Genomic DNA, 23682 nt, shown 5'->3' on the forward strand with positions numbered 1-23682 from the left:
AATTTAGCTGCGTAATGCCATTCAAAGTAATGGGCTGCCTTACCGCAACACACCATAACGAACCCTATAGCACCTCTGCAATGTCGCTTGACCGGTGTGGACATAATGTAACAAAAACATTACATTGTTGCTATCAATAATAGGTGTAACAAGTTGCTCATCCATCACTTAAGCAGGTCATGCTGTCAGCATCTTTTTTTATACAGATCGGAACCTCAGGTGTTAAAATAACAGTGGTTCCCACTAGTGGGAGCATGTCTAGCTGGGAAGAACATTGTAGGAAGTATTATGTACACACTGTTGCTTTAACTAAAATTGCAGCACCTCAACTTGTTAATATAACACTAGACACAGATGTATTAAAATTGCCACGCAAATATGAGAAAGTAACTAAATTGTTTCTAAATATGAATTGTACGTTTCCTTTTTTTGGTGATAGATCTGATTACACTGACAGCAGATCCTAATCTATTATGTCTGTGTCTATTTTCATTTATCTGTTTACAGGTGAATTGTTTCTTGAGATTAAATGCCCATTAGAAGATGTCTATAAAATCTACTGTTACCATCATGATGAAGCACACACATTGCTCGAATCCTATGAGAAAGATCAAGAGCTGAAGAATCATATGAGGCAGTGTACACAGTCACTGAAGTAAGATATTTTATTTTTTCACTCTAAGGGGCTGATTTATAAATCAGCAGTATGGTCAAACAATGGCCATACCAATTACTTGAAAAAAAAACAAACCCTCTGCAACATTTATAAAGCACTGCGTTGTTGCCTGCTTCATGACTCTGAAGCACGGAAGCCCCATTCCTTTTTTAAATTAACATCTCCTGAGAAAAACATTGTTGAATTCTCATTCTGCAAACCCTAAAGGGTACCAGCTTGATTATACTACCGGTATGCACTGTTCCTTTATTTCCCAAGTGTCTGATTCAAACTACTGTAATATGCAGCTGGTGACCAGACCTTGCATGATCCCACTGTGGTGCTTTCCTTTCTGTCTTTCTAGCTTTCCTATTAGCCACTAGGTTTGATTCCTGAGCAAACGGGGAGGGTAGAAAGACAGGTGGGGTGATTTTGGGGGTACTTTCAAAATAAGTAGCAGTGCATGTGGACATCTGGAGTTCCTTGCAGTATAATCCCCACTGTAAGGGTCCATTCACACCAATTCCAGTGCTGTTAGCTGCGGCAATGCACTGGATCACATAATGTGAGCCTCTCTTTGTTCTGGGGTGGGAGTGGGTGTGGCGCTGCATTCAAGTCAATGGCAGTGCAGCCACGACCCCCACCCGCAGTGCGATCACCCGCATCAGAACATGTGGCACAGCAATGCCTGCGTTCCGGTCCGGTGCGATCGCAAAAAATAGTGCAAGCTAACCGTGCTAGAACGCATTGGAATTGGTATGAATGGGCCCTCAAGGTCTAAAGAGCCCATGGACATACTATTAATCTCTGACTCTACAGCAGTAAACTGTCTTGTATCAATCAGAAGTTCTTTACACTGCTTTGTGTCTGGAAAGTTCTTACAATTATATACACCATGCATTTAATATGACCTTGTTACAATGTCATTATTTAATCTAGACACTAGCAAACTTTCTGTAAACATATCACTTCCCTAATCATCTTCCAGGACAGTACTTGAGAATGAGTGGTTCCAACCACCTAAATCAGGAAGCAGGTCAAATTAAAAAAAAAGTGTCAGCTACATGGCTGCCTCAGTTCTTTGTTTCTTCGGTGAAGCAGGAATAACTTTGCAAGTAGCTATTTTATGTGGCCTTTTTACTAGTTGTGGGGCCCCCACACAGAATAGGCAGAGTCTAGGACGGTAGGTTTGCTAGATGGCAAACTATCTATCTCCTATACAGATTGTTAGTCAATTCCCTTCCAAGAGACAGCAAAGGCATAGACATATATTTCACAACACTGGGTCTATCCACTAAGCTGCCGTAGGCAGCCGAGTGAATGACCGACCTGAAGCGAAGTCAGCCAAACACTGTTCGGCTATTCACTTCAGGCTGGTACGGCTGATTTCAGCCGTATATCGGATGAAAGCAGCCGTACATCGGGTGGCTTCGGGTCTCTCTCCTTGGCGGCCGGGAGCGGGAGACTCCCGGAGTGCCCGGGAGAGTTAGGCTGTCTGGAGATCAGTGTCCCTGGTTAGCTGGTAACCAGGGACGCTGATCTCTTTGCAAGTGGCCGGAGCCAGCCGTAACATCACGGCTAGCTCTGCCCAGCTGTCAGAAGCAGGCTGTCAATGCCAATGGCCGGCCGCTCGGTCAGCTTCGGCTTTCACCTCGGCTAAGTCGAGCCGAAGCATATGCCTTCGGCTCGATTGACCCGCCCGGCCGACTTCGGGAGCTGTACGGGCTATAGTGAATAGCCCGTACAGCAGCCCTTCTGTTCTACTGAACCGAAGGGGTCCTGGGGCCTAAGCTAGCCGAAGGATCAGCCGAAGCTACGGCTAGATCCTTCGGCTGCTTCGTGAATAGACCCCTTAGTTCCCCAGGAGAAGTCCAAGCTTACTCAGTATGAGTTCTGACAGCCACTCGGGCTGAAAAGGCAGGGGCAATGCTGAAGCAGATCTGAAGGGCAGCCACTTAAATCAAGCATTAGAGAGCTGACCTGATCTCCAGTCAGGAGATTTGGCAGAAAAGTACTGCAAGTAGTGGTCACCCGTAAAAGTTTTGATTCCTCACTGTCACAAGTGCTGTCCTGGAAGGTGCTTAGGGGAAACTAAGTTGCCTGGCACCTTCATTTCCAAGAATATTTCTGGGCAGCAGGGTATTCCCTCCCTATTTATGGTTTTTGGATATATATTACATTATTGCAGATAGTTTAGGTGGGTATGCATGTAGCTGATGATTTTTTATTTGATGTATACCTTGTGCTTCCTGTTTTGGGTGGGCTGAGCCACTCTCTCTCTCTCTCAAATGTCGTTCTGGAAATGAAGTTACCAGGTAATTAACATAATATTCATTTATTATGGGGACATTTGAAGGTCCATGAACTTCTTTCTTGATGGCAGATTTAGAGAAAAGCTTCATGAGTGCAAAATGTTCTGAGATTTATAAGGGTGTTACCCCAACCTGCAATTATGTTATCCATATTTTTAAAGGGTCTTTTCACACAAACCTGATATTTCAGCTACAGAGTACAGACAGAATATGGTAGGCTGAGTCACTGATGGTTTCTTATATTTCTTGGGGACTGCAGGGGCAAGTTCTTCCTGCCCACCTCGGGGAATCCCCACTCCACCTGTTGGATTGGGCATTTCTTAAAATAAATAAAAAAAACCCAGAAGAGAGTTTGAGACTCCTTTTAATGACCGCAAAAAATGTGCCGATCCCTGAACTCAAGAGCAGATATCGCAGCAACAGTCACACATTATAACATCAAGCATAACATGAAAAATTGTATAAAAGGCACAACAAATGACCACAATATATGTATATATTTTCCTGCATCATCATTCAAATGTATATTGTATTTTTGGTTAACATTATAATTCATCTTTAATCATTCTGCTCATGACTGAACTGGGAGTTAGGCCCCGTTCACAGCAGGGCGTTTCCTGGCGCATTTTTTTCCATGCTGAAACACATGCAGATCGAAATTCCATGTATTCATATGGGGGCCGTTCACGCAAATGCGCTGAATCGCACGTAAAAAATAAACCGGTTGTTTAAAATAGTCCTTGAGCTTCTTTTGTGGCATTTATCAGCTCATTTTGCCCTATAGACTTCAATGGAAACGCGCTGATCAGCACGTTTTTGCGCTTTTTCGCAAACGCCTTAAAACGCTCTTACGCAGAAATGTGCTAAAAAACATGTGAAAAACGCGCTGAAACGCTGTCGCCCTGGTGTAAATGGGGTCTTAGAGCCATACATATTTTCAGTGTTGAGCTACAGGGCAACATAATTGATATTTAAAGATGAAGTCGAAACAAACAGCTAAATTCACCTTTGGAGTACGTATAGGGGAGCTGCTTTACTTAACCTCTTGCCGTCCGCCCGTAGTAAAAAAACGGACGGACGGCACTGCAGCATCTGCGGGTTGCCGTCTCCAGACGGCAATTTTTTTCTGCTCGCGCGCGATTTGTATTTTGGTCCACACAGTCCTATGGTTTTTACAGCCCCGCAAGACATCACAGCTCAGTTGGTGACCTGAGTTTTCTCTGCTGTACATGCAATACAGTATGGTCACCTACCTATCCCACAGCCTATGAATGGACAGTGAAGGAGCAACAGAATACTGACATGCTTATCTTTTTCTTCTCTCCTTCTGTCCTTGTTCTCTCCTTCAGCATGTTTGTTGTCAGCACCCATGCATGCAGGAACCCTGACTGGCTCCCACTGCTGCCCTTCCCTCTCTGTATAGGTGCTGCTGTACATGGGATTACAAGAGGCTAAAATCAACTCATATTAAATATTAGCCTTAGTTTCATTTAAAACACAGTTTATTATTATTATTATTTTTAATCGTAACTGCATTTTTTGTTTTTTTGTTAAATATCTGCTTCCATATCATTGTGGATTATATGGAGTATGTAGTTGCTAAACATTCCAAATGATATAGGCAGAAACCAATTATTATTCACTATAGTCATAATCAGTTATTAACTAATGAGCAGATACTTTAATATGAAGCCTTAAATACCATTTAATTTAAAATGTGAAATAATTGACTTATTTCTGTGCTTGAGGAGTGTTAAATTATGACCGCTGCTTCAAAGCCTGTAGAATATTTCTATTTCAGCAAGGACAATACACAGCCACCTTGATCTGTTTTGATGTACATCCACACTGTATTTGTCTGTGGAGCACATTGATCAGCAGCCTGCGCAGGTCCTTCCCACAGCAAACAAGCTGCTAATTTCCACCACATCACAGGGACGGCTCAGGCTTCTCCCGTCCATTTAAACTGCCTTTTCTCTTTTGAGAGTAGAAAAAGTGCCTCAGTCTGACACCACAGCCCGGATGGCATTGAAATCAAAGAATATGAAAAAGCTAATTATATTGAATTGCAGGCTTTGAGTAAAATGTTAAATGGGAGCTAAAATGATTATTCATGATAGAATGTGGGCTTTTATGTGACAATGAATGAGATGGAGAAAAGGGAGTTTACCAGGATGAGCTACAGAAATATGCTTCCTATTGAGACATCCCCAAACAATATTACATCTTTATTGTTTAAAAAGAACTATGTGAAATGCTAGATTTTTTTACCATGTAAATACACAGAGACCTTTTTTCAGACAGGTCTCCATTCACCTTGCTGCTTTTGATGTGCAGGTGTATGGCATACAGTATTGCAATTTAGGTGAAAGAATGTATAGGTGTGGAATGTATATGCATTTATCATCACCAATAGGAGTTTCCATCATTAGTTAATTTGCACCAATAGACCCTAATATTGGAGGGGGGAAAATTGGAGGGAAAAAAAAAATACCACAAAGAGACCCATAGGTGGAATTCAATTTTGGAACATATTGTATGCAGGCAGTACAGCTGGGTCTAGTCTTCCTGGTTTATCTAGCAGCAGATTCTGATATGACTGTGTAAAATAATGGTGATCACGGAGTTCACAATCTGGCTGTTGGCTGGGGAGGTGGAAGCTTATTCAGACTGTGGATGGCCAAGTGGGTTTACAGCAGGATGGCAGCACACAAGGAATCTCCTCCAAATGTATCTTTATTTCATAATATAAGGCTATAAAAGTACTTTGTAGAATTTTGTAGAATTTCTGGAGATTCAGCAATAAAGGCAAAATCCAGACAGTTTGATGAACAAGTGTACCGGCAGATGTAGAAATAATTCACAACCCATGAAAGCGGATGTTTCTCTTCTGAGTAAGCACCATTTTATTTCAAGACACTTTATTTGTTTATGCATTCATGATTTCACATCATCCTGTTTAAACAACTAACTTGAGAAAGAATACATTCACTCGTATCGTAAAAGAGGGGGGTCTTTTGGTTTTCTACAAAAAAATTATTTTTTTTTGGCAGGCCAACGGTTATTTTAAGAATGCTTCAGTGGCACTACAGATAATATAAAACTGAATTCCAGAAAAAAGAAAAAATTCACCAATTTTAGGTATTACAAAAAAACACATTTATTTTTAAATGCACATAGAATAAGTGCTTGATTTTAATTTGGTATCCACCTTCTGTCATTCCTTGCACAGAAGCCCTCAGACTGGCAAGAGGAAGCATGCAATATGCTGAGAGGAAGATAGAGGAGAGATTTATTCTGCTGTCCCTTCACTGTCCAATTACAGTATCCTGTCAGGGCTGTGTAAATCTTAGGACTGACTGGACAGAGATACAAAACCTTTGTCTGTTGTGTTAAACAGTTTTTTTTTTGGAGTTCAGCTCTAATGTTCTTTTGGGGAAAAAAGCCAAAAGTAAAAGCTATTAAACCTTTAAGTCAACTCCATATAATAACACCAATTTTAAGTCCTCTTAGTGGGTCCAGGGCAAGAGTAAAAATTCTCTTCATTAGCCCAAGGCATATGACTTTTTCCAGTTTGGGAAAGTTTTTCCTATAAATAGCAAGATCCAGTGCCTAGTCAGACATTTAGGGGGTTATTTACTAATAAGCAGAAGGATTAAGCCAAAGCTTCGCTAATCCTTTAGCTCGCTTCAGCTGCGGTAGCCTTTTGGTTCAGCTGAAGCGAAGGACTGCTGTAGGGCTACTCACAATATGCTGCATGCACAGCCGAAGCGGGCAGAATGGGGTGCCAAAGCAGACTGTTCGCCCAGCAAAAAAGTAAACAAACAGTGAAAAAAAAATGCGTTGGGTCCCCTTTCCCGATTCATACCAGACCCTTTAGGTCTGATAGGAGTGTTAGTAGGGACCCCCCGAGTTAAAAATAAGAAAAAAGTGTATGGGGTTCCCCTCAAAATAAATTTTAAGGGGGAACCCCACCACCAAAAAATATGGAACAAAATGTGGGGTCCCCTCTAAAATTCGCAACCAGACCCTTAATCCGGGCACTGGTCTGGCAGGGCAGGAAAGGAGGGACGAGCGCCTCCCCCTCCCTGCACCATACCAGGCCACCTTGGGAGGTTGCTTTTCCAGGAATCCCCCCCCCCAGGAACAAGGGCAAGGGCCTCATCCCCACAACCCTGCCCCTGTGGTTGTGGGGATCTACCAGCAGGGGGCTTATTTGCATTGGGATACCCCTTTCATAAAAGGGGCACTCAGATGCTGCCCCCCCTTGTGAATGAGCAAGGGGTACTTTTACCCCTACTCATTCACTAAAGGGTTAACAAAAATGTAACTAAAGAGACCAGACTGTTAGAGAAAATTCTTTAATTAAAAAACAAAGCAAACGTTTTTGGCAATTCCTTTTAAAAAAAACAAAAATCCCCAAAATTATCCAATGAAGTAATCCAGGGTCAATTACGTCATCCAGCGATGTCCACACCACCGCCGACTCGTGGACATAAAAAAATTCCCGACGTACACCCACCCAACCGCACACGTCGAACTCCCACCACAAAATGAACAATTTGACAGGTGCCGGCCGCATGTATACAGTTAGGCAGAGCTAGTGGTGACATCACCGCTGGTTCCGCCTATCTGTTGACATTTGGCCTGCAGCTGTCAAATCGCTATCGCAAAGTTCTGGCCGAATAACAACAAATGGCCAGAGTCAGCCATGACGTTGTGGCTGGCTCCGCCCATCTGTTGTCATGCAATGACAGGCCACTGTCCTCAGGCCATTTGGGGTCAGCACCTGTCAAATTGTTCATTTTGCGGCGAGAGTTCACCGTTTGCGGCCGGGTCGGCATGCGTTGGGAATTTTTATATTTTGACAAGTCGATGTTGTGGACATTGCTGGACAATGTGATTGACCCTGGATTACTTTGGTGGATCATTTAGTACATTTTTTAAATTGAAGGAATTTTCAAAGACTTTTGTGTTGTTTATTTTTAAATTAAAGGATTTTTTCTAAAACTCTGGTCTCTTTATTTACATTTTTGTTAACCCTTTAGTGAATGAGTAGGTGTACAAGTATCCCTATCTCATTCACAAGGGCCCCTACAACCACAGGGTCAGGGTAGTGGGCAACAGGGGGGGGACCCCTGGAAAAGCACCTTCCAATGCCGAGGGTATGTGGCCTGGTATGACGCAGGAAGGAGAGGGGCGCTCGCTTGTCCCCCCCTTTCCTGCCCTGCCAGACCAATGCCCGGATTAAGGGTCTGGTTGGAAGTTTTTTAGAGGGGACTCCACTTTTTTCCCATTTTTTGGCGATGGGGTTCCCCCCTAAAATCCCTACCAGATCTAAAGAGCCGGGTATGTCTTTTGGGGGAAACCTCACGCACTTTTTAAAAACATTTTTTAACTGGGGGTCCTTCCTAACATTCCTACCAGACCCAAAGGATCTGGTATGGTTTGGGAGGGGGATCCCACAATGTTTTTTTTTTCTTTGGTGTACATTTTTAAAAAAATTCTGCTTGCTACCTCTGAAGTAGCGAGCAGAATAACCGAGCCAAATGCTGCACGGCGGCATTCAGCTATTCACTCACTGCTCTTCGGGCCCTATCAGAATAGGGGCGAACAGCAGTAAATAAACTGTCGAAAACTCGCCTCAGCCGATCCAGATGTTGGATCAGCTGAGGCAAACATGTTCTTCACTTCGGCTCAGCCGAACTGAGCCGCGTGAAGTGAAGAGAGCCGAAGGCAGCCAATGTATGGCTGTTTTCACCCGTACAGGTCTGAAGTGAATAGCCGAACGGCATTTGGCTCCCTTCACTTCAGGCCAGTTATTCACTCGGCTGCCTTCGGCAGCTTAGTGAACAACCTTCTTAGAAGTCAGTTTTTTGAGTAAAAGAGTTTTGCTTGGAGCTCCATTTTAACGTTGTGTGTCTATGTTTGAATTTGGGGTCCATTTTATGTACCTGTATTATATCCTTCTGGATACATTATTTGTCTAATTATTTCTTGAATTTTTCTAAAAAAATAAAAACAATGTTTAAAAAAAATGTCAATGCCATCTTCTGTCCACTTACAATATCATCTTTTTTTTTTTACTTCATAGGAAAATATATGAAGAACAGTAAGTATTTTTTCTTTATATGTTTGTTATCCTGGGGTATACTATAGCAGGTATCTCTGGCAGCAATGTTGGGAAGCACTCATTACCAGGACAGCTTACCAGAGCAGATAGTCTTTGGTAGATGCTGAAGGAACCCACTAGTTTCTATGTATTCTTGTAGAGCTGGGAGGTGAGGTCTCAGTGCTGTAGCCCCACAATGAAGTCTCACTACACTCACTTCTGCAGTAGAGGAAGTCTGTACTAGCCACACACTTTTAGATTTCTCTCGTTTAGCCCCCCAGCATGAGAGAAAATCGAACAGAGTGGATGGAGGAATCTTCCCTACTGGGTATTGTATTGAAACAGTTGCAGTACCCATGACTACCTAAATACCCAAATATTAATATCATCTGATAGGATGCAATCACTGTTCAGCCAAGAATTTTCCACCCAGCTACTTCAATTTTGAAATTGACTTTTGTTGAGCTGCTTGGTATTGACAGTAATTTGAACCGTGGATTGCCAGCTTTACAGGTAATACAATAAAGCTTTGAACAAAAGAAAAATCTATGAATTAGAATGAGACCACCTCATAATTTGGCATCTTTTCAGCTTTGGAAATGGAAGTCTAGTGTGATTCAACTTTCCAGCATCTACTAAAAACTAAAATGATCACTTACAGAGGCGGATCTTTTAAAGTGTATGGCCAGCAAAAAAAATGTTTTATTTTAGTTTTGTATTGAGTGGGAAGGGCTCAGCTAGCCATTCAAGTTACAGACAATTTGCTAAATGCAACAGAACGCTCGGATTTGAACAGGGGCCCTAGAAAACAATGGGATTCCTTTTGCTGAGGGTTTTGTAGCTTAGAACTACAAAATGCCAACGTGTGAAATAAATGGAAATCTCTCAACACAGTGTACATTCTAGAGTTTACGTGGATGCAGACCCCATCATATTAGTGCTGGCTGATACTAATATTCCCATTCAAATAAATAAGGGACATCATGGTTTACATTGATGGATATAAGTGATAAAACCAAAATGAAAACATCCAGTGCTAAATTTATTTCTAAAGTCTAAATATTTGCTCAGGGCTTGCACTTGAAGTGACTAGAGCTGAAATGGGAATTTAACTTGACGTGATTTCTTTGCTATTTTCCTATGACTGGTAGGGTAGGTTACTGCTTTGGGTTGGTTTACATTCATTTATTTATCTCCAGGTAAGTTAAAGGTGTTTTGCTGTTCATGTTTGCCATGTTTGAAAGCAATATTATTGTTTGCTTACCCTTTGTAAGTTCATCCAGCGCACACAGCTTACATTTACTGAACAGACAGCATCTGGAGACACCAAGTGGCAGTAACCGATATGATAACCTGGAAAATTATGCAGACAAATGCTTCCAAATTATTCAGAGAAAGACACACCTGTAAACCTGCCATGGAACAAAACTTGCATTTGCCATTGCTGACCCCTCCTTGTAAAAATGCCAGAAGCCTGGCTGTCATTCTGATCCTCACGTCTTAGTACTTTAATTTTAATACAGAGAAGGAGTTCTCTGACCTTCACGGTCTGCATACTTGTTTCAGTTCAGTATCTTAGAAAGTACTGAATACAGTGGGTCAGGATAAAAACTAAAAACCTTGCATTTTCAGAAGGTACCACTGTTACAGGAAGTGAATGAAAAGCTTTCTAAGGTAGCATTCTAAGGCTGTTTTCACATAGCTGCCTTCAGTTCTGATCAGCAGGGAATCTGCGCACATATCCCCTGCTGATTGGAGCAGTTTGGAACACATGTCACAATGGTCCAGTTTTTTCTTCCATGGAAAATGGAGGAAAAAACTGAAATGACCTGACACATGTTGGTCTATGGAGAGTTGGATGTAAGCAGACATGTACCCATTTACATTAGATTACCCTCAATCCACCTTGAATAGGTCCACGAAACCGGAACTCCGTTCCGTTTAGTTGTCCAGACCTGGCCAGAGTCGGGGGTAATCAAATGTAAAAGGATGCATGTCCTTTTAGATCCAGCTGCCCATAGACTTACATTGTGCTTCCAATCACAACTGCATGATAAACTGAAAGACGGACCTGATCGGAATGCCCATGTGAAAGGGTTCTACTCCATTCTATCCAAAACTTAGAAGAAAATCTTTGCCTTTACGATGGATGTAAATTAAAAACTCTGTGTACTTGCAAGTTTGTGTACAGTAAGTGTGCACAAATCACATGGAGACTGCATGAACATTTCTGTCTAATCCGGTTTACATTTATTTAATTATGCTAAAATATTTACATATGTTGTAAATATTTGCACATCTGCTAATTACTTCTGTAAGTGCTTTGTTTGACTAAGGCAATGTGAGACAACATTGATGGATGAACAAATAGACAGACACATGGATAGATATAAGTCAATGCAAAAGTTTGGGCTTCCTGAGGATAAAAAATACTCTCCCCGCTGCTTAGAGACAGCATGGGACACTGCAGCTTTCACACGGCAGCTCTATACCAAAAGCTGACCGATCATGTAACCGCTGATTGTTCAGCTCATGGTCTTCTCCCAAAAGAGAGCAGTGACTGTCAGTCGCTGATCCCCACAGAGATTCCCCCCGCCCCCTGTTTCTCTAGCACTCATTGGAGGGACAGCCAGGGGAGGGGTCGGGCACAGCTGGCTCTGGCTCAGGAGAGGCAAAGCCAGATGTCAATCAGGCAGTCGGGGTCTGGATCTTTCTCAGCCACTGGCCCACTATCTGCTGACTTTGGATCACAAGAGTACATTAGTAAATATACTCCTCTGACCTAAAAGAAGTAAAGACAACAGTTTGGCTTTACTTTTCTTTTAATTCTTAGATATATATGCAGTTCTGCCATGAGAAACTATTGAAAAGTCTATTTTGTAGGCTTTTTTCTTCTTTAACATGAACAGATGTATGGCGATGCAAAGGTACTAAAAAAAATTAAAAAAAACAAACATATTTATCTGTTGGTTGTCTAACATTTTAAGCCAAGCCCTGTGCAGTATGTGTAATACATATCTTCATTGTGACCAATTAGGGGTAAACCGAATCTACTGGACATGGGTTCCCTGATGATTAAACCTATCCAGCGAGTGATGAAATATCCCTTGTTGCTATGTGAGCTGCTGAACTCCACTCCCCAGTGTCATCCAGACTTCAAGACACTAAAGGATGCATTTACAGCTATTAAAGATGTTAATAGCAACATAAACGAGCTGAAGAGGAGGAAAGACTTAGGTACAGTAACAACCCACACTGGCATAAATAATGTGTTCTTATACAGTCTCATTAGACAAAATACATTTAACTGAATTGTTGTAATACAGCTATAGCCTGTATATCTTATTCATGTATTCTCTATATTTAAAACAAAGGGCAGACAGTGGAATAGGGAACTTGTAGGACTATTACCTTTGCATCTATATGTTTATGAAGTATCTAGTATGCTTTTTTTAATGGTTGGCATTGATAAACTATAAACTGGGGAAATATCATGTATGCAAATTATTCCAGGTCAGTTGTAGAAGAAAGTAAGTAGACATCTATAGATAGACCTTCATTGCAACCTGCAACATTTGAGCATTTCCGGTCGGGCACAGGTATATGTTAACCATCTGTGTTGATGAACTAGTGTCAGAGAAAATGACATGTTGCAAAGGAGGGATGTAGGGACAAAGCACAGAACCTGATTTTTTTTAGGTGCAGAGGCCTAATGTTAATTCTTAATAAAGAGCACCTATTTGCAGAATTGTGTTTTACCAGTTCAGTAGTAACCAATGGCATCACTGTCAAAGAGAGATTACACTCAAAGAAATGACACATACTGTAAAAAGTTTCAAAATAAAACCTGAAAATTCAGCACTGAGTGGATTTTAGTGTGTCAAAGTGTATGCAAGCTTTTTAGATACCGCCAGTCTTTTGTTAATAATTTGGTTCTTGTTATGAAATTGCTGTTGGAAAACTTTTCACTTTCCCCTGAACTGGAGGTGGATTAGAGTACCCCCATATCCAGAAATCTTGTATTGGAAGGCACACCAGGAAGTTTCCTCATGCATCCAATAATAGTAAACTAAAAATATCTAAACACAGTATTCCCTCTATATGTGGCTGCTTTGTCCTGTAAGAAAAGGCTATAACAAATATATATTTAAAAAATGCATAAGGAGCCTGCATACAAAACCTTTTACAAAATGCTTTATTGAAATACCAAAATCACTTAAACCAAAGCTGTCCCACATGCCCATGTGAATAGGTATGACGCATGCCATCGCCCACATGCACATGCCCATATTTTTCTTTCTTGCTATCATAATAGGAGGTATCTCACAGTTATCATGAGTAAGCTTTGTTTGGGTTCCAAATAGACAATGCTGACACTCAGAGACTTCCATCAGCCAGTGCTGTACCCAGCATATGTCATGCACTATCATACCCATTGTTTAATTTTACATACCACAGCTTTATGCCTCAGAAATGCAATACACGTTTTTAGGTTAGACCCTCAGGTCCCATCCATCCCATGGCATAGGAGTTGTTACAAGCTCTGTGGCCTATATTTGACAAATGGCTCTCTATAGATGAAAAGGTCAATGAGGCTCTTTTATATAAAAACTGGAAGAATAGAAATTGTCGCATTGCCTTTCACCATCAGTCAGATTTTTTCTTTCTATTTTCTGACAGAGTGACTAGAGGAAGCTTGATTGGTTTCAGTGAGTAGCTGTCTAGTTCTGCAGTTTCAGTAAATTAACTTCATGAGACTATGGGCTTGATTCACTAAAGGAGTATAGGCTGTTTATGTTAATGTCCACTTTGCAAGGGAATTTTCTCTTAGTTCAATTAATGAGGCGAACTTCAGCTGGCTTTAAATATTCCAATCATGTGCAAGCAAAAATCCTAATTGTCCATGCATGTGATTGGGTATTCTTTATAAAGTGAAAATTTAGTGAACATTCTCTACTCCTTAAGTAAAACGCTGTTTTGTAATATTTTTCAAGAACTGTTCTTTCATAACCCTGTTAAGTCTCTAGAGCTAGGACACATATTATATTTTCACAAAAGATATTTCTTTAATTCCTGGTTCTGGCTAACTTCCAAATTTTGCAGCCTCAAACTAGTTCTTCAGTTCACGGCCTTTGATTACAAGTTGATTAACCATCATCTGTGATTCCTAGGTCATATTTTTGACAGGGATATCAATATAACATTACAGAAAGGGTTTGCCCTTTAACATCAGTCTGGTAATATTTGATGCTATTTCATATTTAATATACTTCTAGTGTTGAAGTACAGGAGGGTAGATGAAGAGGAATCACTGAAAGACAAACTTTCCAAGCTCAGTATTCACTCAATTACCAAGAAATCTAAGAGAGTGACCAGCCACTTGAAGATACTGACTGGAGGGGAACAGGTAAGCTGAGCTGTGTATTCTGTGTTTAACGTTTGACACAAACTGAACCAATTGACTGCAAAAGATGACATTTACATTTATTTATTTTACACTGTCCTGCATACTGTGCTGTCTACTTTTTTTTACTATGAATAGTAGAAGTATGCAAGACTTCCACATGCCCATGTGCTTCTTACATATTAAGATCTGAGATGAATGATGTGACCAGTACAAATGTGATCAGCTTCAATCGGAAACCAACCCAGTAGGGCAAATTTAGAGTGCCATTGTGGTAATGTTGCGTCATACTGCTTTTTTAGAGTAGTGACATTTTTAGTATAACTGGTAAAGTCCTGGGCTATAGCCAGGAGAGTTCCATGCCATTGTATCGTCGAAGGCACCAGATAAGTTCGCCCTTTTAACTGAGTGATAAGCCCAAGTCTAGCCATTTCTACTGCTATAGGCAGTTTATTCCTGTACAGTTTTCTCAAGTGCTATAATAGCAAGAGGCATTTTAGAGGATAATACATCTTACGCCATCCCTAGAGACTACCACCTGAGCCAAAAATCTCACCTGAAACAGGGCTGCACTTTTAAAACTAAGACATCTACAAACCCAAAAGTACCAGTAAAATCCAGTGGCCTTGCTTCAGAGAAATGAGTTCATGACTATACCCCATGTGTAGGATGCCAGTCACTATACTGCAATCGTGTTCAAAACATGTTGCAAATGATGGCTTAATTAACATTGTTGTGTTTTGGAATAAATTGTAGGTGAAGGACCAAATATTTAACAAGGAAGAAAAAATATTCAGAAATTTGGAGAAGACTGTTAGATTGTGTGTGAAGAACATTTCATGCACCCTACAACACATGCAGGTGAGTTCTTATGTAAGGACTATTTTTCTCTACATTAAATCTTTTACTTTCGTCTATGGTCTTTTTATACTGTTATATGAGCTTACTGAAATATACATTTCCAATTTACAGTTATCAGAGGTATTTATTTATGAATAAAATAAAAAAGAGCGTATGGAAAAAAAAGTATAGACTACAGATGCATTTATTAAATACATACACAAAGTAGACATTTTTACAAAATAATTTTGTCTATGGGTATAGCTTTACAATCATTTTCTGCATTCCATGTAGTTCTTACAGTTCAAGTACAATTATAAATGGTGCCAAAAGTTTTGCAAACAACAGGAACAAACTCAAACTAGCTCCCAAAATGCCAAGTCAAACATGCAAATGCTGAAACAACAAAGCCAATTGTGATAAAAGTAAACATTGTATTTTAGATAATACAATGGGCTTGTTAGAAATACATAGGGCCCATTCACACCATTTTCTTGGGTTTAGATATACTAAAGGGCAAAGTAACAGGTTCTATTTATAACCCACCTCCACTGTTACTAACACTTGTCTTCCCCACCCTACCTGCTCCTTTTCCCAATCAGAGCCCTTGGAAATACCAGGTACTTACTGGGATAAGGTAGCATGTTACTTTATCTCCTTGCCCTTATTCCCGCTATGCTGTGCATGGCGCCAAAGTGGCCCATTGCCAAGCCTAAGAACTGACATGTGGGGATGTAACAGTTCTGTGTAAACTTTCAAAAAGGGCAATCCTGTAATAGCACTGTATATGAGCTCTGACACAGACAGGGAGCTTACACCGGCTTTCTACTTGTAGCTACAGCTGGTAAACAAGGCATTGGAGGATCGTGGGGAAGGTGAGTATTAGTAGCAGAGGAGGCGGGTAATGCTGTGCAGAGGACACAGAGTGCAGAAATCTGACTACAGTAAAGTGGAACCTGATTGCTTGGCATATGAGAGTTAATTTCACATCCTGTTATTGTGATTTTACTTACTGAATATGCCTGATTATGAGATAAAACAATCTTCAACAATGAACTGCAAGAGTTCAAAAGTAGATGTTTGGATTTAGGTTGATACCATTTATTGGCCAAGTAGCTTGTAGTGCAAGCTTTCAAGGCACACTGCCTTCTTTTTCAGGCAGTCTTTAGGATCGCCTGAAGAAGAGACCAGCATGCCTCCAAAGCTTGTGCTGCAATCTATTTTGTTAGCAAATAAATTGTATCATCCTAATACTTTTGTTGATGGCTAGCACCATACAACTCTCTGCTACTGTCAAGTTCAACCAAAAAACAAATAATATTTTTTGACCTTTAAAGCAAACCTGAAAGCAGCCTAATAAGCACCCCTGGAATGCTATATTTCAATAATCTCAACCACAGAAGCTAGTTGAAATTTGCATACTAGAACACTATCATAGGGGTCTATTCACGAAGCAGCCGAAGTATCTAGCCGTAGCTTCGGCCCCAGGACCCCTTCGGTTCAGTAGAGCCGAAGGGCTGTTCTACGGGCTATTCACAATAGCCCATACAGCTCCTGAACTTAGCTGAGCGGCTCAGTCGAGCCGAAGGCATATGCCTCGGCTCGGCTGAGCCGCGAGACCCCTATGGAATTTGGGGCTGAGTAGATAAGCAAAAATAACAGTCCGGCACCACCTAGATCTGCCTCCAATTACATACCAGCTGTGCTTTGGTAAGAAGGGAGTAACTTTATAAATATAATTTCTTGTAGGATGCGATGCCTTTGGCTGGCCTTAACGTTGTGGAATTACAGGACATACTGCATGATGAATCCCAGGAAAAGCATCAAGACCTAAACTTGCAAAGCAGTCTGGGAGTACGGTATGAGCAGCTGGTGAGTCTAATATAAACTTGTGAGAGAAAAAGTGTTTTTACATAGGTGATAGATGCAGTAGCAGCATCAAAATGTCTTTTTTGGCACATTCTATGCATTTCTCTGGAGCAATATATATATAAATGGGTCCTCAGAGTGAAACGGGTACAGGAAGTGAAGTCTACATTCATTTCAGTCAATACTTTGCCATGTTCTTGAACATACTTAGCCATTCTGTTCAGTAACAGTGGAGGAAATTGGAGCACATACATCATTTTTCTTTTCTGTGTGCACAAGGGTTAAGGTCGAATTATTTGTAGGAGTTAATATATGTGTAAAGCTGAACTCTATGTACATTTTTTTTTAAAACACTGATTCATGAAGGTTTGAGTTATATCTAGGTATATATCTATCCAAGTATCTAGTGTAAGTACATGAATATGACTTGATATCAGTCTCTTGCAACATCTTGGACAGCAAAGATTAAAGTAGGAAAGGAAGAAGCAGCACAAGTGTATACTGCAGTGCTTATGTGCTCACAAGGAACATGCTGACATTAGCAGAGAACAGACTCACAGAGAGATGAGCGCATCAGTCTGTTGCTTCTCCTTCATTACCCAATCAAAGCCTGAGGGCAAGGACAAAACCTATTTGAGGTCTAGCTGAGGACTGAATTTTTAATGGATTGTAGGTTGTTTTTGCTGTCCTAGGCACGGGAAGTGAGGAGAAATCTCCCTCATGGGGTTATAGACAGGGATAAACACCTGACAGAAATGTTAACTCTACCTCGCTCTCTCCAAAACGTCAAGACATGGCTGAAGTTAGGCCTTAATAAATGAATTAATGTTAGGATTTAAATAAAGAAAACCTTCCAAATTCCTTTTTTCTTAAACATAAGGCTTGTAAATCATAAAGCTAGATTAATTAAAGGATTGATTTCTGGATATTTAATGATTATACACAATATTCCAAAAGAACATCAGCCTGAAATTCAAAATGTAGGTGATCAAGACTGACCTATCCTCAGTCAGATATGCATGCATTTCTATAGTTTAATGAACATTTTACTATGAGATTAGAGCCGAACAAACCTCTATCCCATATTCTTCAGGCATGTTTTCATATGCATAGGATAAGGCAACTATGCCGCGAATTGGCTTCCCAGTGCAAAGCTCTAATCATGTCAGCTTGAATGGAGACATATGACAGGTGCAAGTGACTGCTTAGATGTGGCTTTGATTGCTGTGTAACCAAGCAAGAGCAATAATGGTACTTTTACAAATGTGTTTGGGGATGAATTTATGTTCACTCAGGGAGTCAAAAGGAGCAGTGTACTGAATGTATAAGATTAAATTGTACCTGTCATCAGAGAAATATAGGGGCTGCCAGTGATGACCTCACTTTGAAAATGTTAGTTACCTGGCTGTGCGTGGCTTCAGTACCTGTGACTTACTGAGCTAGAACAAGCAAGAAGTAAAAGAGCTTAATAATATTCATTATCTCTATACATGTTTTGGGTCCAGGATTTGGGTGATTTGCCAGGGGATTAGAAAGACAGAAGGTCAGCACCTCGCGTTTTTAGGAAGAGAAGTCAACAATGGCAGCCTGTATATTTTTCATATGATAGGTTTCATCTAAAAAACAAAACTATTGAGCATTCAGGGCTTGTTCACACCAAATGCAGACCAGATCCGCATGAGTTTCTGCACACGCAGTGCAGTGAGTTATGCCGCGTTTTTGATTCGTTCAGGGCCGTTTTTGGTTTAAAAAAATGCGTTCCAGAGCAGGTACAATAGGGCTTGCTGCAGTTTTTTTACATGCTCTGGAACTGAACGCTGCGGTGTGAACTAGAGCCCTAAAATACCATTGGAACACATTGGACGAAGTTTTGATCCAGTCTGTATCTGCTCTGCTCCTGGAACGCGCTTGGTGTGAACAAGCCCTCAGTGGTGATAAAAATCTGCAGTATGAATGCATTCATTTACCACCTTGTTGTACTTTTTCATCTTAAATTGACTATTGTTGTTTTTACTAAATTTCACTGCGTAGAAAAGCTAAGTTTTCTGAAAGATCTTCTACATTTGACACTTCTGGGAGTGTCTGATGGCACCATCCTCCACTGTGCTCTGTAGCTCCATCTATTGGCCTCTACACCACTACAGGACACAGTACAGAGGAAGGGGGTGACAGAAGGAACCACAGTGCACAGAAAGGGACCAGGCATCAGACACTTCCTTATGTGTGCTGGATGCTGAAGATCTCTCAGCAAGCTTAAGCTGGACATACACTGCTCCATTTTCAACTAAGCCCTGCTGACATGGCTGAAATGTAACCAGCGTGTGGCCTTGTCATCACCCCTCCATTCATCAAGAATCAATTTTGTTAATCGAGTTTTGTCAAAGGAGCTGGCAGAACAATGACTGTAGTCCATCATCTGCAGCCACTGTGCGGGTCTTTTGAAAGCAATAGGTGTGCCGCTATCAGAATACCCGAACAGTGACTGCAGCTGATTGGCGAAGGGATTTCCCCATCCATGCTGTTTATTATGGAAGAGAAAATGGAGCATTTTTTTTCCTCTTTTAGCACCAGAGTTTAGTGGTGTGGACAGATGGACATGCAAGAATTTATTATTGAGCATTGAGCATTACAAAGTGTTAGAGTTCCAATTAAAAGAGTATGATCTGCAGTCACTACAGTGTAATATATCTCCTACTATAACTGGTCTATGTAGAGTATTGACAGTCCCATCAGTAACCAGACTGTACGTGCCTGCTGCAAAATGATCATTTTATTTGGTTCCCAGGTCTGCAAATTGGATCGCCTAGTGTGTACACCACTGAGCGTACTGCAGTCCATGTTTTCCACACCTCAGAAGCTGATTCAGAAACGTTATGATAAACTTCTGGACTATCACAGTTGCCTACAAAAGCCAGCTGACTCTCAGTTGGACCAGGCAAGGAAGAACTATGAGGCCCTCAATGCACAGCTACTGGAGGAGCTGCAAGTGTTTAACAAGGCTGCACGCAGCATCCTTTTCAACTGCTTCTACTTCTTCATAGCCCTGGTGAAAGAAATCATGTCTGCTGCCAGAGAGTCTTGCTCACATGCTGCTGGCACATTTACGGTAAGTGATATTAAAAATAAGCACTTATCAAATAAGGCAGTGCAAATAGCAATGATATACTGTAACTTAGAGCATCCAATCAAAATCCACATTCAAATCGTCATTTCTTGCAAACAAATCCGAATTTCCGATTCGTTTTTTTTGGACGAACTTTTGTTTTTTGGATGAAATGTCGGTGCAGCAAATTGACATTTGAGAACGAAAAAACTTTTTTCCCCTCTTAAAAGTCACTTTGCTGCAACGAACGAAACGAAAACTAAACAAATTTTCGTACGGATTTCTGCTAACGAATTTCGTCCGAATCCGAATTCCGAAACGAATTGACTTTCCGACCCGAATTCCGAAAAACAAAATAAAGCTGAATCCGAATTAAAACGAAACTAAACTAAACAAATTTTTTTGCTGGTGCACATGTCTAATACAAAATCCCTTAGCCTAGGATCACACCGGCACTGGATGTAAAATAGCATCCTACATCCATGTTGTTAGAGTCACATTCCTCCCAAAATAAAACCATGCTCCCAATAAGAAGCAATTTAGATCAATAGTCAGCCGTGATCCAAATGTTGCATGGAATGTTCAGTCCTCCTTGCTGCCCACCACTGCCCTCCAAACTATGACCTGCCTACTCAGCCATCACCTCTGTTTGCTTTATCAGAGCGGCAGTTTGACTTAATACATCTTTTTAGACTGGATATCTGAGGGGCACGTTCCAGAGGTCAGAACTGTCTGCCTTTACAAGGACTTAGGGCACAGCATCTATTGAAATTATAGTGGAATCTATTGAAATTATAGTGGAATCTATTGGAATTATAGTGGAATCTTGGAAAATAGTGAGGAATAGGTTTTCCAATGAAAAAAGTGGATGGTGAATCTCTTGATTTTCTCTTCTTCACCCCGCATGCAGAATGAGAGAAGTCAAAGGCGACTTTCACACGGGCACTGTCCGTTCTGATCAGCAGGGGATCTGCTAATCAGAACAGAAAGGAATAGATGTCACGGACCCATGTAGGTCCAACTACAGACATCCCAACTCTCCCGGACGTACCGGGAGTCTCCCGCTATTAGATAGCGGTTCCCGGCCACCCGGGAGAGAAACATTTTCTTCCGGAAAGGTTTATTCTGCCCGATCTAGCGGAGTAAACCTTTCCCTGTGATCTGTTGTTTTGTGTTTTTTTTTACTCTGATATCGGAGCCACCGCCATCAGATTAAAAAAAAAAAGGACAGCATAGAAATTAATAGCTAGATTGCTTTTTTTAAACTCTGATATTTTTACTCTGAAGTTCTCCATCAGGTCCTCTCACTGCTGATTGACAGCAGGAGAGGGCGGGTGCAATAGGCAGCTTGCTATTGGCTATTGCAAATTGAAATAGCCGATAGCAATCTAGCTATTCATTCCTATGCTGTTTTTCTTTTATTATTATTATTCTGATGGCAGCAGCTGTCAGAATACTGAAAAAAACACCCAACAGATAGCATTGGAAGTGTTAGCCTCTTTGCTATCTGCCATCATTTCAGGGTGGTGCTCTCCCCCCCTACCCCCTGGATGGAGGGGGGGGGGCAGAGGGCACCTCCCTGAAATGACTTTTTTTTAGTTTGGGATCCCTGCAACTGTATGGACCCATGTTAGGTCCAAGGAACGGATGGATATGCGTCTGTTTACATCACATCACCACTAATACGTTATGATCAAGTCCACTAAAACAGAACTCTGTTTTGTGTTATTTTCCTGGACCTAGACAAAGTTGGATGTAATTGGATGAAAAAGAAAGCATGTCCATTTACATCTGGCTTCCATAGAGTTACATTTGGCTTCCAATCAGATCCCGGGTGGATCTTATCGCACCACCCGTGTGAAAGGGGCCTAACTGTGTATGGCTAGCCTTATCCTGGAAATCTATGGGATTAAAACAGTTGAAAAGCTGAGTTTTAGTAAAAGCTGGAGGAGTGTCTCTTTGCAAGACATTTTCAGTTCACGATTAAAACACAATCTAGAAGTCCACACATTTCTCAGATTGTTTGTCATTTTCAGGAACCTCAAACAGCTTTCATTCTGTAATGGGGGGAGGAGGGTTGCACTGCAAATTCTAACAAAGAGATAAGTGTGCCCTCTAGTGGATTCAAACCTGTATATAAAATATTACCAAGAAAAATATCTTGCAAGCAAAAAAATATGGAATCCTTGTCGCGTTTCAAAATCTCAAATTGTATAAAACACATATGTACAGTATTTATTTATTTGCTTTTTTTCAATAACACTGTAAACCTTATATATAAGATATTATTTTATGATAGTGTCCATTTAACAGGTAAGGTTTGTTCTGCACCCATCTATAAATATAAAACATAATGGATTTCATGCATGCTGGCATTGGTGATTTTCACATTAAATCCGTCTGGATAAATACAGTTTCTGGAGATAATAGAGCCAATATCGTAAGCCAGCATGCCTTTCTCCTCTCAATCTCACGCACCTTTCTGTATGTTCACATCTGTTTGGCTCTAGTCCCGGATTAACTCCCTGTCTCCCGGTGAACCTGGACATTGAATGATAATTAGCACAACAATGCCTTCTGAGGCTTTGTATTAGCAAGGGAGTTAAACAATAGGATGCAAGAAGTATCAGCAGTCACATGGGTCTTAGTATACCGATAAGCCACAAAAAGAAGCAGCTTATCTGTGTTGCCTCAAGCTTATCAGCTTCCGGTTTATATCCTGCTCAATCCCCATAGAGCTGAGCTGAATTCCAAATAGCTTGGTATCCACACAGCCACAGCCAATCACCTTGCTCATATATCTTCTGCCTGCGTAGCGTGAATCCTTTTACTTTACCTGACATTTATTCATAGCAGATCATCATCCCAGGAAAAAAAAAATCAGTTTCAGGAGACAGGCTGGAGGCTCTTCAAGGAATATTTCTTCGGAATCTATGTTTGTGGAACATATAACATGCCATTCACATTACAGTCAAAATTCTGCATTAGTGGTAATGTAAAATAGAGTCTAAAGCTCCTTTTTCCTACATGCAAGCAGAGCAGAGGCCCAAAGCATTACAAGAAAGAGGGCATAGACCGTTATAGGTCAGTGCTAGCAGGGGTTTTCTTTGAGATTATAAGGTTAAAGGGTTGCAAGGATTAAACATCCCTTGGCATCTCCCTTCGCTGAGCAGTTGCAGAATGCCAGCCTTAGGCCAGATGAAATGAACTGTAATAAATGAGCTGTTATAGTAAAAAGCTGTGTGAGGTGGAGGTTTTATACCGGTCATTCATAACCATTGTCATAGTCTCATTTCATTGAGATGAAACCCTGTGTTATACATCAGTGTTTCTCAACTTTTTTCAGTCGCAGCACCCTTTAAAAGTGCAAAAAATCTCAAGGCACCC

The 23682-nt window shown here is 40.9% G+C and overlaps 1 protein-coding gene across 1 annotated transcript in view; it reads left to right on the plus strand.

Annotated features, from left to right (window-relative positions):
- ARHGEF38 (Rho guanine nucleotide exchange factor 38) overlaps nt 1–23682 on the plus strand; it is a 72620-nt gene that overhangs the window by 40343 nt on the left and 8595 nt on the right. Inside the window, exons 4-10 of the mRNA XM_018554473.1 lie at nt 508–655; nt 9062–9079; nt 12117–12316; nt 14356–14486; nt 15240–15344; nt 17073–17177; nt 19978–20298. Of these exons, the coding sequence (XP_018409975.1) occupies nt 508–655; nt 9062–9079; nt 12117–12316; nt 14356–14486; nt 15240–15344; nt 17073–17177; nt 19978–20298 (1028 nt within the window). The remainder of the gene's footprint in view (nt 1–507; nt 656–9061; nt 9080–12116; nt 12317–14355; nt 14487–15239; nt 15345–17072; nt 17178–19977; nt 20299–23682) is intronic.

Source organism: Nanorana parkeri, unplaced genomic scaffold (genome assembly GCF_000935625.1).
Source record: "Nanorana parkeri isolate BGI_ZX_2015 unplaced genomic scaffold, ASM93562v1 scaffold161, whole genome shotgun sequence".
Classification (NCBI taxonomy): domain Eukaryota; kingdom Metazoa; phylum Chordata; class Amphibia; order Anura; family Dicroglossidae; genus Nanorana; species Nanorana parkeri.